Source organism: Lampris incognitus, chromosome 4 (genome assembly GCF_029633865.1).
Source record: "Lampris incognitus isolate fLamInc1 chromosome 4, fLamInc1.hap2, whole genome shotgun sequence".
Classification (NCBI taxonomy): Eukaryota; Metazoa; Chordata; class Actinopteri; order Lampriformes; family Lampridae; genus Lampris; species Lampris incognitus.
Genome location: NC_079214.1, coordinates 19,983,872 through 19,997,086, shown reverse-complemented (window position 1 = coordinate 19,997,086; position 13,215 = coordinate 19,983,872). Strand labels below are relative to the sequence as shown.

At 45.1% G+C, this 13,215-nt stretch overlaps 1 protein-coding gene and 1 non-coding gene across 2 annotated transcripts in view; both read left to right on the top strand.

The window, feature by feature from the left end:
• The first annotated feature begins 384 nt into the window (after positions 1 to 384).
• Positions 385 to 456, top strand: trnah-gug (transfer RNA histidin (anticodon GUG)). Its single transcript has one exon. It is a non-coding gene; the product is annotated as a tRNA-His (tRNA).
• A 1,081-nt stretch (positions 457 to 1,537) lies between these two features.
• The window catches only part of frmd5b (FERM domain containing 5b), a 140,378-nt gene continuing 128,700 nt past the window's right edge, over positions 1,538 to 13,215 (top strand). The window contains exon 1 of the mRNA XM_056278876.1: positions 1,538 to 1,639. Within this exon, the coding sequence (XP_056134851.1) occupies positions 1,538 to 1,639 (102 nt within the window). The remainder of the gene's footprint in view (positions 1,640 to 13,215) is intronic.

Below are 13,215 nucleotides of genomic sequence, written 5' to 3'. Positions count from 1 at the left end.
GAGTAAGCATTTCTTGCACTGATGTGGGCGTGTGATGTACTTGGGGGCGTGTTTTGTACGTTACGCCCCTGTCCTGCAGTCCGCAGATAGCTGTTGAGTTTTTCAGCTAAATTTGTCTGCATTTATTTAGCTTCACCAACTATTCCAGTATTAGTAGCCACCCTCAAGGCTATTGAGTCAGTTTTGTGTCGTGCACATCGGTGCCTAAGAGGCTCCTGTGGCCAGAGCGCGACGCCACTGCGCCAATCATTTGTGAATCGATTCGATTGGTCGCTCGTGAAGGTAAATTTAAAAAATTAACGTGATTATCATGCAACCCGCGCGGCCTGTCGGTGAATATAGCCCTCATCGGAAGCGGGGTGCTGCCGGAGCCCATCGTAGCTCGCCGTGATCGTATAGTGGTTAGTACTCTGCGTTGTGGCCGCAGCAACCTCGGTTCGAATCCGAGTCACGGCATTGTGGTACAATGTCACGGCAGATGCGCTCCTTTTGGTGTGCCTGCATGTGGGCAGCGAGGACACACGATGAACGACGTCCAATATTTTGCCTTCCCGCCATCGTTTTTTTTTTTGTATTACAAAACTATTGCCTGTATGCACCGTTTCCGTTGACGTTAGGGAGATTTGAGAGAATCTAGCTCGTAGCAGCAGCGTACCGCATCCTTTTTATATATTTTGAAGACGATCTCGTCTCTAAAACTTGCGGTATAAGTGTACAAGGGAGACAACCTAAAACAAGGTGTAATTCGTGCGCTTCTCAGACAGCACCAGCAGATAGGGGTATCATATAAGGAAAGAGGGATTCTTAGCGTTAAGTAAAAGTTGGACTAAACTCTCACCGGGACTTAAAAATTCTGACCCGGTCAGATGTCATTGCCTGTGGTAATCCATTTGTAACGAATGATGGAAGAGAAACAGGAATGAAAGCAATATGTTAAAGATACCACAACGGGCAAAGACACCATGTAGTGACTTAGGAATTCCCTTTGTCTGATGCATCAATTTTTTTTAGTGTATGACGAAATGAATCCGATGAAGTGGGAAAAAAAAACAAAAAAAGACAAAACAAAGGTGCGCTTCATGTCTTTATAGATCGTCGTGAATCCACACACTTGGTCCAGCCGTGTGGGAGACACACCAACCTGTGGGCGATGGCGTGATGAGACGACAGGAGTCTCTCAGACGGTGTTTCCCGTTGGCTGACAGACACGCTATTCAGCGCCCGCTCCGCCCAGCAGAAATGCAGGGGGGTGAAGGTATGAGCGTGACAACAGTCGGACCGGAGCAGCGGCACTACTCCCATTCTTGGCAGGCTGGAGGAGCGCGCCGCACTGTTTCACACGGCGAGCGCGGTGTGTGTGTGTGATGCGCGTGCTTTGCACAGCTCCTGGCAAAACGATGCACCAGCACCGTCGCTCCTGGCCGTCATCGCTGCTATCCAGGTGTTGGACCAGAGGACAAGGGCGTCGTTGACGTGACCGTTTACAACTTGTATGTGTGGTGAGCCGTCCTCTCAGCTGGCGCAGTCGAACGAGAAGATGCTGAGCCGATTGATGAGTGGCAGCATCAGGAGTCTAGACAGGGAATGCAACTGCACTGTGAGACTGCTGGACGACTCGGAGTACACCTGCACCATTCAGGTCAGTGGGGGGGGGGGGGGTATTTGCCTGAATGTTTTCTCTGAAAACAAACCAGGTAACCTTGCTGCAATTGACGTGTTGCCCGGTGTGACGAGGCGGTGATGTCGAGCAGGTAACATGTACGCTGCCCCGTTGCATCTCTATATAAGTCTGTTTTCAATCAATTTGAAAAATGTGTTAATGAACAAAAGGGCTGCCAGACAACCGCCCCCCTTCCCCTTCCTCCTCCTCCTCCTCCCCCTCCCTAAAAGCCCATTTGGATGCTGTTGCTGTGTGTTTGGGACTTTGCCTCCGTCATTGTTGGGCAGCAGACCTGCAGCTGCTTACGTCAGAGATGTTACCTGTGTGGAGATCACATGACCACGTTTGGAAAGAAGCTGCACATTCACCTGCATTGCGTAGCAAATTCGACGAAGATCTAAATGCAACGTGGAAATATGCCAATAGGCCCTTCCCTGACGCTTTATAAGCTCCTTTTACTTCAGCAGCCTCGCAGGCTGTAAGCTGCATTGTACGAGATTCATCTTAATTATCTCATCTCGATTGGTGCATTTCAGTCCAGGGTTTGGCCGAGATTTCCAGGTCTTGACAAAGTTAAACATGGCCTAATATATCACCAACCGTGACAATTGTGTTAATATTTAACAATGCGAGGAGGCAAACTCTATAGCTCTACAGATGCCCCCCCCCCACACACACATCCAATGAACCGTGGCTGTGACCAAGGAGTAAGCCCATCACTGTGGAATAGCACAGCTATCAGGAAAAAACAACAGCAAAAAACAATTAATACCAGTTTAAAAATACCCGTTTTTGTGATTCCCACCTTGTTTTCATATGAACATTCAAAGGTCATCCAAAAGTCAGACAAACACCATGATCTTGTGGCCCTTAAGACCTCATCTGCACTTGATGACAGAACATGAAAAATGAATGAATGGCATTCTGAAACTGAGGCTGTTTTTTTTTAAAAGTCATTTGAAGTCGACTCCTCAAGATGCAGTCGAGGCTTCCACTCAGCAGAATCAATGACACCACGAGATCAGGTCACAGTGCCTTTAATCCAGAGTTGTTTCATGTCCTCAGGGGCTGTGGGCACTACGGATCTTTACTCTCACTCAATAACCATTCGTCTTGTCCACAAGTTTACCACTGGTTTTCATTGGATGTTCAGATAATCGCTTTTTGGATATTGTGTTGTCAGTGCCACTAATATTAGCATTTTAGTTCGTCACCTATTCACATGGGTGAGGGTTTCCTGTTCCACTAACAGCATGAGGTTTTGGAAGCTATTGGCTGTACATGTTATCTTTCCTGCACAATTCATTTAGCAGATTATGCTCCTGGCTCACTCCAAGTTTCTGGGAGTTACATCACTCGGTCACTTTGGCTCAATTACACACTCACTCACTTGCACGCACACTCACTCACTCACTCACTCACTCGCACATTCACACGTTCATTCACTCACTCCCTAATTCACTCACTCACTCATTCACTCACTCGCACGCACATTCACTCATTGATTCACTCACTCACTCACTAAATCACTCACTCATTCACTCAGTCTCTCATTCACTCACTCATTCGCTCACTCACTCATTCATCATTTTTGCAAGATCCTTGAATTGACGCAAGAATCTGCTGTTATTTTGGCATGAGGTGAGGGAGAGCTATGATTTGGGCCAATAAACACAGTTTTTGAGTGAGAGAGAGTGAAGGAGCTAGAGCTCTCAATAGACATTATAATGTGTAATTTTTTGGTTTGACTGTCAGATGTTTGTATTGTTCATTTGTGTGTGTGTGTGTGTGTGTGTGTGTGTGTGTGTGTGTGTGTGTGTGCGCGCGCGCGCGCGCACATGCACACAGTAAGAAGTCTTATGTGTTCTGGCTGCGGGTGTCGAACAACCTGGTTGTATGTAAGAGTTGCTTGAGTTTCTGTTTGATCTTCAATACTCGGAGAGATTCTTTCGGTGCTGTATTACTAAGCATGACAGAACACAAAAAAAAAAACAAAAAAAAACAACCCATCACCATCTGCTCATTTCTGGGATCTGACGGCAGTAGCAAAGCAAATATTTTAAAGTCTCACAACTTTAAATGGTGGAACTCAGGGGACAAATGAAATGGTGACTTAAAACAAAGTGTTTTCCTGTCTCTCTTCATCCAGTCAATGACTGGCTAACAAATACCTCAACAAGTGGGGGGTCAGCTACCGCTTTGCAGCTGATATCACAAAGGTAACAAGGATTTGGTTGAAGATAACTTGCGTGGGGCTAGGATGTCCATTGAACAGAGGTAATGGTGAATGGTAATGGTAATCAGCAATCGGTAATCAGTGCTACGGCCAACACCTGCTTGCCCCTGCTGTCTATGGGAATATGTCATTATTTTTATTCCCACAGGGCTTTCTCATTTGCCCCCCCCCCCGCCATCCCAAAATGGACCAACCAAAAGAAAGCACAAATGAGATCAGTGAGGCATGAGTGTAAGAGTGACAGTCACTTTTCACTTTTTGCTAGCATAAGAATTATGTCGACACAGGAAGAGATGGAAACAGATGATCTGCTGTGGCGACCCCTCACGGGAGCAGCCGAAAGTAGTGGTAGTATTAGAAGTACAATTATATCAACACAACTTGAGGAGATGTATTACCAAGAAGGCCCTATGTATAGCGCAACTTATAAAATAGCATAGCATGCTAAATAAGCTCTGATGGTTTTTTTTTTCTTCCATATGTCATAAGCACATTGCAGTGACTGGCACTGGTGCGTGACAGCAAAAGTGAGGATGACTGCACTCTTTTCCTGCCTCACCTTGAAGGTGTGGCACATAATGAGAGGCCATGTCACGGGGTTCATCTGAAATCACATCATAACCACATAGCTCAATTACCCTATGTCTGGACCCAATGCTGCAATTTGTTATACCACCCCTCCATCTCACATCCACGGTGAAAAGACATACAGTTGTTCCGGTAGGGAAAGAGACTACTAGTGCCCCCATTAGCTGCTTTAGTCCCTCGGAAAATGCCCATTCATTATTCTATTGACTAGTGCAAGTCTCTTTCATCAACGCTTAATTGCATGAAATATGCCAGAGCCGGTATTTTGGAGTTTGCAAGATTATAAACTGTTTCAGAAATTCAAGTTCACTGCAAACAACAACAACAACAACAACAAAAATATCATATTAATCAGTCCACAAGTAGATGCGGTTGTTTTTACATGGATGCAGAATCACTGTTTGTTTGGATTCAAGCACTCTTGAGTCGTCATAATGAATTCCCTGTGGATGAATAAAAGCCTTTTTATCACTGAGCTGGAATGCAACCACAAGAGGGTGACAGGATGACTTTCCCTCCTTATGGTTCACCTTTAGGATAATGCCAGTCAGTCATCCCTTTTAGCTGATAGCTTTGTACTTAAACCTGGCAAAACATTAAAAAAGTTCCCCGACTGTAGTGTCTGTCACGTGGAAATGATCTTGACATCTTTGCAAGCTCCAGGAGCTCACTAGAGAGGGCAAAAGATGAAAAGACACAAAAAAATGTAAGGAGGAAATTTTCTGACTGCTTTGAATGAAATAGGCCCACAATGAAGCCTTTTCAAGCAATAATCCAAATTAATCTTTCCTATAGAACTCAATGTAAACCAACATATACCATATAGGTAGGAAACAAGATATAGTCTCAGCTTCCTTGCGTTCACAAGTCACTAAAAAGAGCCCTCCAGGTGCTATATCTGGACAGCAGGCCTCTAAAATAAAAGTGAAATATGTAAGGCTTTAGGGGAAGGCAAGTGGGAAAAGCTCAAAGAGGAAGTGTGATAGATTGGATGATTGGGAGAGGAGGGCTAAGTCAGAGGCAGAGAGATGAGATTTAAACTGAAGGTGGGCACCACGTAGTCACTTACCATTATATCTCAGGGCTTTAGTCCTTGCTGGTTTCCCGAGTTGATGCTTCTCATATGTCAAAATAACTGTACTCACCTTTGTGGATCTATGACTTGATTGGATCATTGATCGATTTGGTAGGATGCTGGCTATCTATATGTGGAGGGGATACAGCTCATATCATATGAATGGGATAAAACAAGAGAATATGTGGAAGACTGTTTGAGACCCGCAGTTTGTTTGGTGCTTATACCCAAGAACACATTCATGGGGTGTATATTGTGGTCAGCGGTGACTTATCTGGTGTACTGATACTGGAAAATAGTGGAATAAACATTTCACTGTTAAACATTTCATTCCATGAACTCTAATGGGTTTCATTTAAAGAAAAGTGCAGAAGCCACCTGATAGAAATTAATATTCATAGAAAAATTTATAAGATATAGATCACATAATGTATGCAATATAGCAGACAGAGTTGTCCTGGAGAAAAAAATGTCAATTTCTTTTCAGTCTCAAATCGAGAAATGTGTCACAGAAAAAAATAGATTTCTTCTTGTGTGTCTCCACACATCAAACTTGTTGGTTTGAGGTCCATTTGGCATTTGTACCTGAGGTTTTAGACTCCAGTTGTACTGCTGGTATGCAGTCAGACAAGTTGCTCTGAGTTAACAGTCATACCAAGAGCCAAAAGACATAGATTAGAAGAATGATTGCAAGATGTGTGATAGAATATCATTGATTCAGACCTCATCACTATGAGTGAGTGGTTTGGTTACTTGGCACAGTCGAAGATCCTCTCTGTAGCCCACTAATGAAATTAGGTCTGTTCCCTCAAAGCTAAGCACAGGAGTCGGAATGAGCCTCTTGTGTTTCGCATTGTGAATACATTATTGAGAGCGGCAGCTCTTGTCTACTAAGTAGTCTCTCTGCACCTATACAGTATTCTGCCCGGTGTGCTACTGAAATTGGAATAGCAATTGTAAAATATTTTACTTGGTAGAGGCATGCAATTGTCTGGTTTTTAGCTTGTGTTGTCTTTGTCTCAACGTTTCCAGCCAAATATAACAATGAAAGCTAAAGTTCATCCTTTAAATAGTTGATGACGGGGCATCCAGGTGGCGTAGCGGTCTATTTAGTTGCCTACCAACACGGGGCTCTCCAGTTCAAACCCTTGTGTTAGCTCCGGCTTGGTCTGATGTCCCTACAGACACAATTGGCCGTGTCTGCGGGTGGGAGGCCGGATGTGGGCATGTGTCCTAGTCACTGCACTAGCGCCTCCTCTGGTCGGTCGGGGTGCCTGTTCAGGGGGGAATAGCGTGATCCTCCCACGCGCTATGTCCCCCTGGTGAAACTCCTCACTGTCAGGTGAAAAGAAGTGGCTGGTGACTCCACATGTATCGGAGGAGGCATGTGGTAGTCTGCAGCCCTCCCCGGATCAGCATAGAGGGTGGCACAGTAACCAGGACGACTTGGAAGAGTGGGGTAATTGGCCAAGGGCAATTGGGGAGAAAAAGGAAAAAAAAATAGTTGATGACCTTATTGAATGAATAATTGTACAGACCAGACTGGACCACATAGTATTTGTACATTTTGGCCATTTTCTGCATCATAACTGTGGGGTGTGCTACACTGGACAATGATCCTCACGCATCTTTTTATGCAAAAAATCTGTTCATAAATTTGCATACAAACAATTCAAGAAATATTTTAGAATTCACTTATTTTCTCTTATTTTGGGTTCAGACCTGTCATACAGACATACAAAACCTTGAAGTAAATGATGTAAGCTTCACCTGAAGTTCAAATATATACTCCGTGGCTCACAAACATGAGATTCAGTAAGGTTGTTTTTTTTTTACCAAAGTAATCCATAAACTGGAAATGCTGGTTCCGCTAAGTAGATTTACTTCTAACCGCTCAAGGCTTAATATGCAATAAAAGTAGGATGTGCTTTAAACAAGGCTCCTGCTTATCAGCCTCACTGCCAGCTGTGAGCCACCCTGCTCAAATCTGCAAGAGAGACATGTCTTCCTGATTTGAAGGAGCCCTGCAAAATAACATGTTAATCCATAATCTGGAGAAATGGTGAGATAAACCCTCGGGGCTTTGGTGTGCTTTCAGATTAGGCCACTCGGTTCGTGGTCATGATGACGATATCTGTGATTTCAGTGAGGTCAGTGCCTCAGCGGAACTCAACCCATTGACTTTTTCATTCAGGCATGTTGTTAGCACGAACAGATTTCACTGTTTGGGGATTATAACCAAACAATTCAAGAAAATCTCTGTAAGGTGGTGAGAGAAGATGCTTCTTTTGTTTGCTCTTGCTCTCTCACTACAAATTCAACTCGACAACTTGCAGCTACTGAGTAATTGATTTCTTCAGTAGTTCATTTATGCACGCTATTTGAACATCAGTTCTGGATATTATCAAAACTGATATTATCAAATTCAAGACTGACTTTCATTTTTGCAGTTGATTTGTGCACATTTGAAATAAAGTGCTTGGCCAGAAAATGTTGCAACCAGATTCTTCAAATTGTAATTGCACTTCAAATGCTCGCCTTTGTTGTTCAGTGATGTGAATAATATCAACATATCAAAATATGTTGATATTCTAAAAAAAAACAAAAAAAAACAAAAATTTACAAACAGAAAATTTGTGTGGTTTCTGATCGGTTTCCAGGTATAACAAAAGGTGATTATGGAGAAGGTAGGGTTCAGGGGAGTGTTAGTCTCCAATAGGCAGATGTATCTCCACACTACGTTTTTGTTGCTGTACGTACGTACCAGCAAAAGAAAGGCCTAGCAGAGCCCATTATCATTTCTAGAGTAAGTACAAATAAAAATAAAAATATGCTCTGGATTGTTTGTATCTCTCAATCCTTGTTTGTATCTCTCAATCATCAACAGTAAACCTAAATTATGCACAGCTTGCCGGTGCCCTAGCAAAATAGTGTCAAAAGGGGAATGTTATCGTGGAACATTCTGCACATGGCCGGGATGTGAGCCCTGGTTTACGGACAAATTAACTCAGAAGATAGGTTCGCGGTGGTGTAGCGGTCTAAGCATCGGCTTTGTGTCCATGCAGTTGCCCACTGAGGACCGGGGTTCGCGCCCCGGTCTCGTCAGATCCGACGAAGGCCGGACTCGATGAAGCAGCGATAATTGGCAACGCTGTCTTCGGGAGCGGGGCGGAGTCGGCTTGTGTTCGTCACGTGTGGGGGTGGTGTGGGGGGGGGAAGCAGTGGTTTGGCCTGGCTTCGCCTCGTCACTGCCGGCCGGAGAGATGCATCTGGCGAACGCATGCAGTACGAGGATGGGTGTTTGAACTAAAATACGGATCGATTGGCCACTAAATTGGGAGAAAAAAAGGGGAAATAATAAGAAATAAAAAAATTAACTCAGGAGAAAACTCCTTCTAAAATAATGAGTGTCAGTTATGCAGTAAGAGTTGTTCAGATAAACAAACATAACTTGATAATCAGTGTTCAAAAAATTCAGGTTAAACATTAGCTCAAGAGGAACTCACTGGAGACCTGATGATTTATTAGCTGTTACCGACTGGCAGACAAGCAAGTGCTTCCCTTCGTATAATACATTTATATAATAGATTTTCTACGCATTTTCTCTGAATATCTTTAAAGGAATCCACTGAAGGAACTAAGCAGCCCTGACTGCACAACCCAAACCTCAGTTAAGTTGCCCTAATGACAGTGTATTTCACTAGCTTATTGTTGTTGCTCGTAGAGACAGACTTTTAAAAAATGGCAGCATACGGAGAGCACAAGGAAGTAAAATATAGACTGAAATAGTTGCTGCCAATAGGAAACTTATTCTAGTAGTCGACAACTGGTGAGCCAGACTAGATGAGGGTTTGCTCTAAGTTTAGGGAAGGTCTTTAGCTTTTGGTTCAGGTGAGGTTTAGCTGTTGTTTGTGGTAAATTAAATTGTTAGGGTTAGATATGCACGTGGCTGGTGTGACAGAGGAAGACGCAGAAGACAGGAAGAAATGGAAACGGATGATCCGCTGTGGCGACCCCCAACGGGAGCAGCGGAAAGTAGTAGTAGTAGGGTTAGATGCCACAACAAGCATGTAGTGTATGTTGTGCACGTTTAAGTGTTAATGGTGTCATGTACTACTACTTGGAAACCAGTCAGAAACCAGCCAAATTCTCAAGTCAGTTAAATTTCACAGCACGGTGGCTTTGCTCCTCCGAAAGCAAGGAAAACAAGCCATTTCAGACAGAAAGGGGGTGGATACCCAGCACTTTTCTGACATCTGGTATTTTCTAATGCCTAGTCCGCACGTACACGGGTATTTTTGAACACGTTGCTTTTCCTTTGGCTTTTGGCCTTTTGTTCACATGCAAACTGCGTTTTAGGTCACTGGGTGACGTGTAGAAAGGGAAACGAGTTTTTGGCTTTTTTCAGGTTTCTGATTGGCCAACATGGCTTTAGGGTTAGGGTTATATCGCCGCCTGTTGGTGTGGCATGCTCCTGACAGCGCATTCGTTGTGTTGAGTAGCATGGGTTTTTGCGTTTTCATTTGGGCGGAGACTTTTTTAAACAGTGCTTGTGTGGACAAGATTTTTCTTTTTTTTTCAAGAACAGAAGAGGAAAACCCCGTTTTGAAAAAACACCCGTGTACATGTGGACTAGGCACAAGGCTTTCAGTAAATATCTCATCCTGCTTAGTTTGCCAAGGACTGCAAGTACAGACTAAGTCTTTGGGGGGTCAGTCGGTCACAAGACTTTACGCAGCAGAACATCCAGTCAGCTGACCTGGTCCCCGTGTTCTGGAATGCACGAAAATGGCAAGTGGAGGGCTGTGATTTGTTGGTTTGGTTTAAATCACTATCATTTAGCAACCCCTGCTTATACTATATTCACTGGTCATGTTGTGCCTAAGGAAAGCAAACATTCTTCACTTTTCATTCAAATTTCATTAAATTTTATAAAAATGGTGTCTCCGTGGGCATTGACAATCAACTAGTCTCAGTTACTTTGTTTTCCACCGAAATGAGTGCATTGCAATGTTGGCCATATTTTTGAATCCCATATTGATCTAGATCTTGAGGCTTACAATTTTTTGCTTTTTATTTTCCTGGCTCAGTTTTATATGATTTGAACAGGATACTTTGACGCGAGTTGCAGGCTAGGACCCAAGTGCAGACACAGGCATGAATGGTAAGCTCAGCTCAGCCTTTTATTAAAGGTTTGGAGAAGGCAGGAGACCACAGGACAGGCTAAACACAGACAAGAAGTAACTATACAGACATAGCAGCTTTGGGTGATGACAGGACTCAGCAAACTAACTACCTAGGGGTAAACTTAAATACGCAGGGAGGAAGATAGGGCAATGACAAACAGCTGGAGAAGAGCAAGGCAACAGGCAAAACTTGGAGTGGATTACATGCTGGGAGAGGGGCCGGAGTTGCTGGAGTAAAGGTTGGATTTGGCAGAGCTGGAGGCGGCTAAAAGGCATCCCTCCAGAGGGTGTCCCCCTTCCAGGGATGCCTTCAGGTACTCCACCTGGCTGATGAGAATGGTGCTGGAAGAATTTGGCGATGAGATTGGGGTCCAGGATGTCTCTGGTGGAGACCCAGCACTTCTCTTCAGGGCTATATCCCTCCCAGTCAACCAGGTACTGGAGTTGCCTTCCTGGATAACAAACATCTAGAAGATACCTAACTGTGTCGGTGGGGTGGCTATCAATGAGGCACAGTGTTGGAGGGGGCTCTGGAGCAGGAACCAGAGGGCTGACAGTGACAGGCTTCAGCTGAGAAACATGAAACGTGGGGTGGATGTGAAGAGTGTGAGGGAGGTGGATAGCAGAGGGGCTCATTGCCTTGGTAATGGGGAAGGGGCAAATTAACTGGGGGGGGGCAATTTGCAGGATTCCACATAAAGGGGAAGGTTGTGGGTGGACAGCTTTACTTTCTGACCAGGGCGTTACTGTGGTGCCGGAGTCCAGTGGCGATCCGCCTGTCACCGGTATCTGGAGACAGTACAGAGCAAGGTGGAGCTAGCTCTCATCCAGGTCCAGTGACAGCTCCTAGGCAGAAGGGACATTGACTTCTTCTTCCTGGTCAGGAAAGAGCAGAGGCTGGTAGCCATGGGTACATTGGAAAGGGGACAGATCAGTGGCAAAACTAGGGAGGGTGTTGTGTGTGCACTCTATCCAAACCAGCTGCTTGGTCCAAATGGACAGATTGGAGGAGGTAAGGCAGCATAGGATGGTCTTCAGATCTTGATTAGCACATTCAGTCTCGCCATTGGTTGGGGGGTGAAAGCCGCAAGAGAAACCGGCAGTGTATCCAAACAAAGAGCAGAAGGCTTTCCAGAGCCGGAAGGTGAACAAGGGGCTCTGGTCAGACAAGATGTCAGTTGGCAGTCCGTGAGTGCAGAGGACATTCTGGAGGAGGAGCTGAGCAGACTCGTTGGCTGTGGGGAACTTAGGCAAGGGAACTAAATGTGCTGCTTTAGAGAAATGGTCAACTACAGTCAAAGTTGCAGTGTTACCTTGAGAGGGGGGACAAACCAGTGACGAAATCTAGGGAGAGATAGGACCAGGGGTGATGAGGAACAGACAGGGGTTTGAGAAAACCAGAGGGACACTGTTGGGGTGCTTTAATTTGGGTGCAGACATAACAGGCAGCAGCAAAGTCCTGTGTCTCCTTTTTCATGGTAGGCCACCAGAAGTGATGACAGAGAAACACCAGTGCATTTAGCACCAGGGTGGCAGACTGGGTTGGAGGCGTGGCCCCACTGTAAGACCCGGGAGCGGGCGATGACTGGAACATAGAGATGATTGAGATGGGGGGTCAGATTGCAGCTGTTGGGCTTCTCTCACTGCAGTTTTGATATCCCACGTAACCACCGCCACAAAGCATGAGGTGGGGAGGATGGGTCTTATTGGACTTCAGTGGGAGAGAACTGGTGGGTAAGGGCATCTGCCTTGGTGTTTTTGAACTATGACAATAAAACAGAGCCCACCTTGCTTGACAAGAGTAAAGACATTTAGCACTGTATTCTGTATTCTAGATTTTTTTGTGTTCTGTCCATATCTGGAAAGGATCTACTGCCCCCTCCAACCAGTGTCTCCATTCCTCCAGGACTAGCTTCACTGTTAGTAGCTCCTGAATGCTGACATCGTAGTTCCTTTCTGCAGTGGTGAGATGGTGGGAGAAATAGGTCCAGGGATGCAGCTTTTAGTCCTTGGTGGAGCACTGGGAAAGGACAGCTCCCACTCCTACCTCAGAGGTGTCCACCTCAACCACAAAGGGGACATAGATCAAGGCACTGCAGTACAGTGGCAGAGAAGTAGTGCTTCCTCAACCAGGGATAACAGAGAACAACAGGAACAGACAGAGAGTTGAGGACATGAAGCTGAATCATCTCGACATGATTACCAGACTCTCTAAGGGACAAGGGGAGGGTGATGGACATAACCGTGGCAAGCAGGCAGCCGTCTAGACCGTTGGCTTCTCAGGGGGGAGTCTAAGGGGACTGTGGGAATGTCCAGCACACACTCAAAGTCGATAAAACTTTAATCTGCAGCAGATTCTACGAGAGCCCGAAAGGTTTGACTTTGGGTTCCTCTGGATAGATTGACCATGAACAGATTATATGAGAGGGGGATGTTTTGCTGGATTGCATTTACTAATGCCCACCTCTTC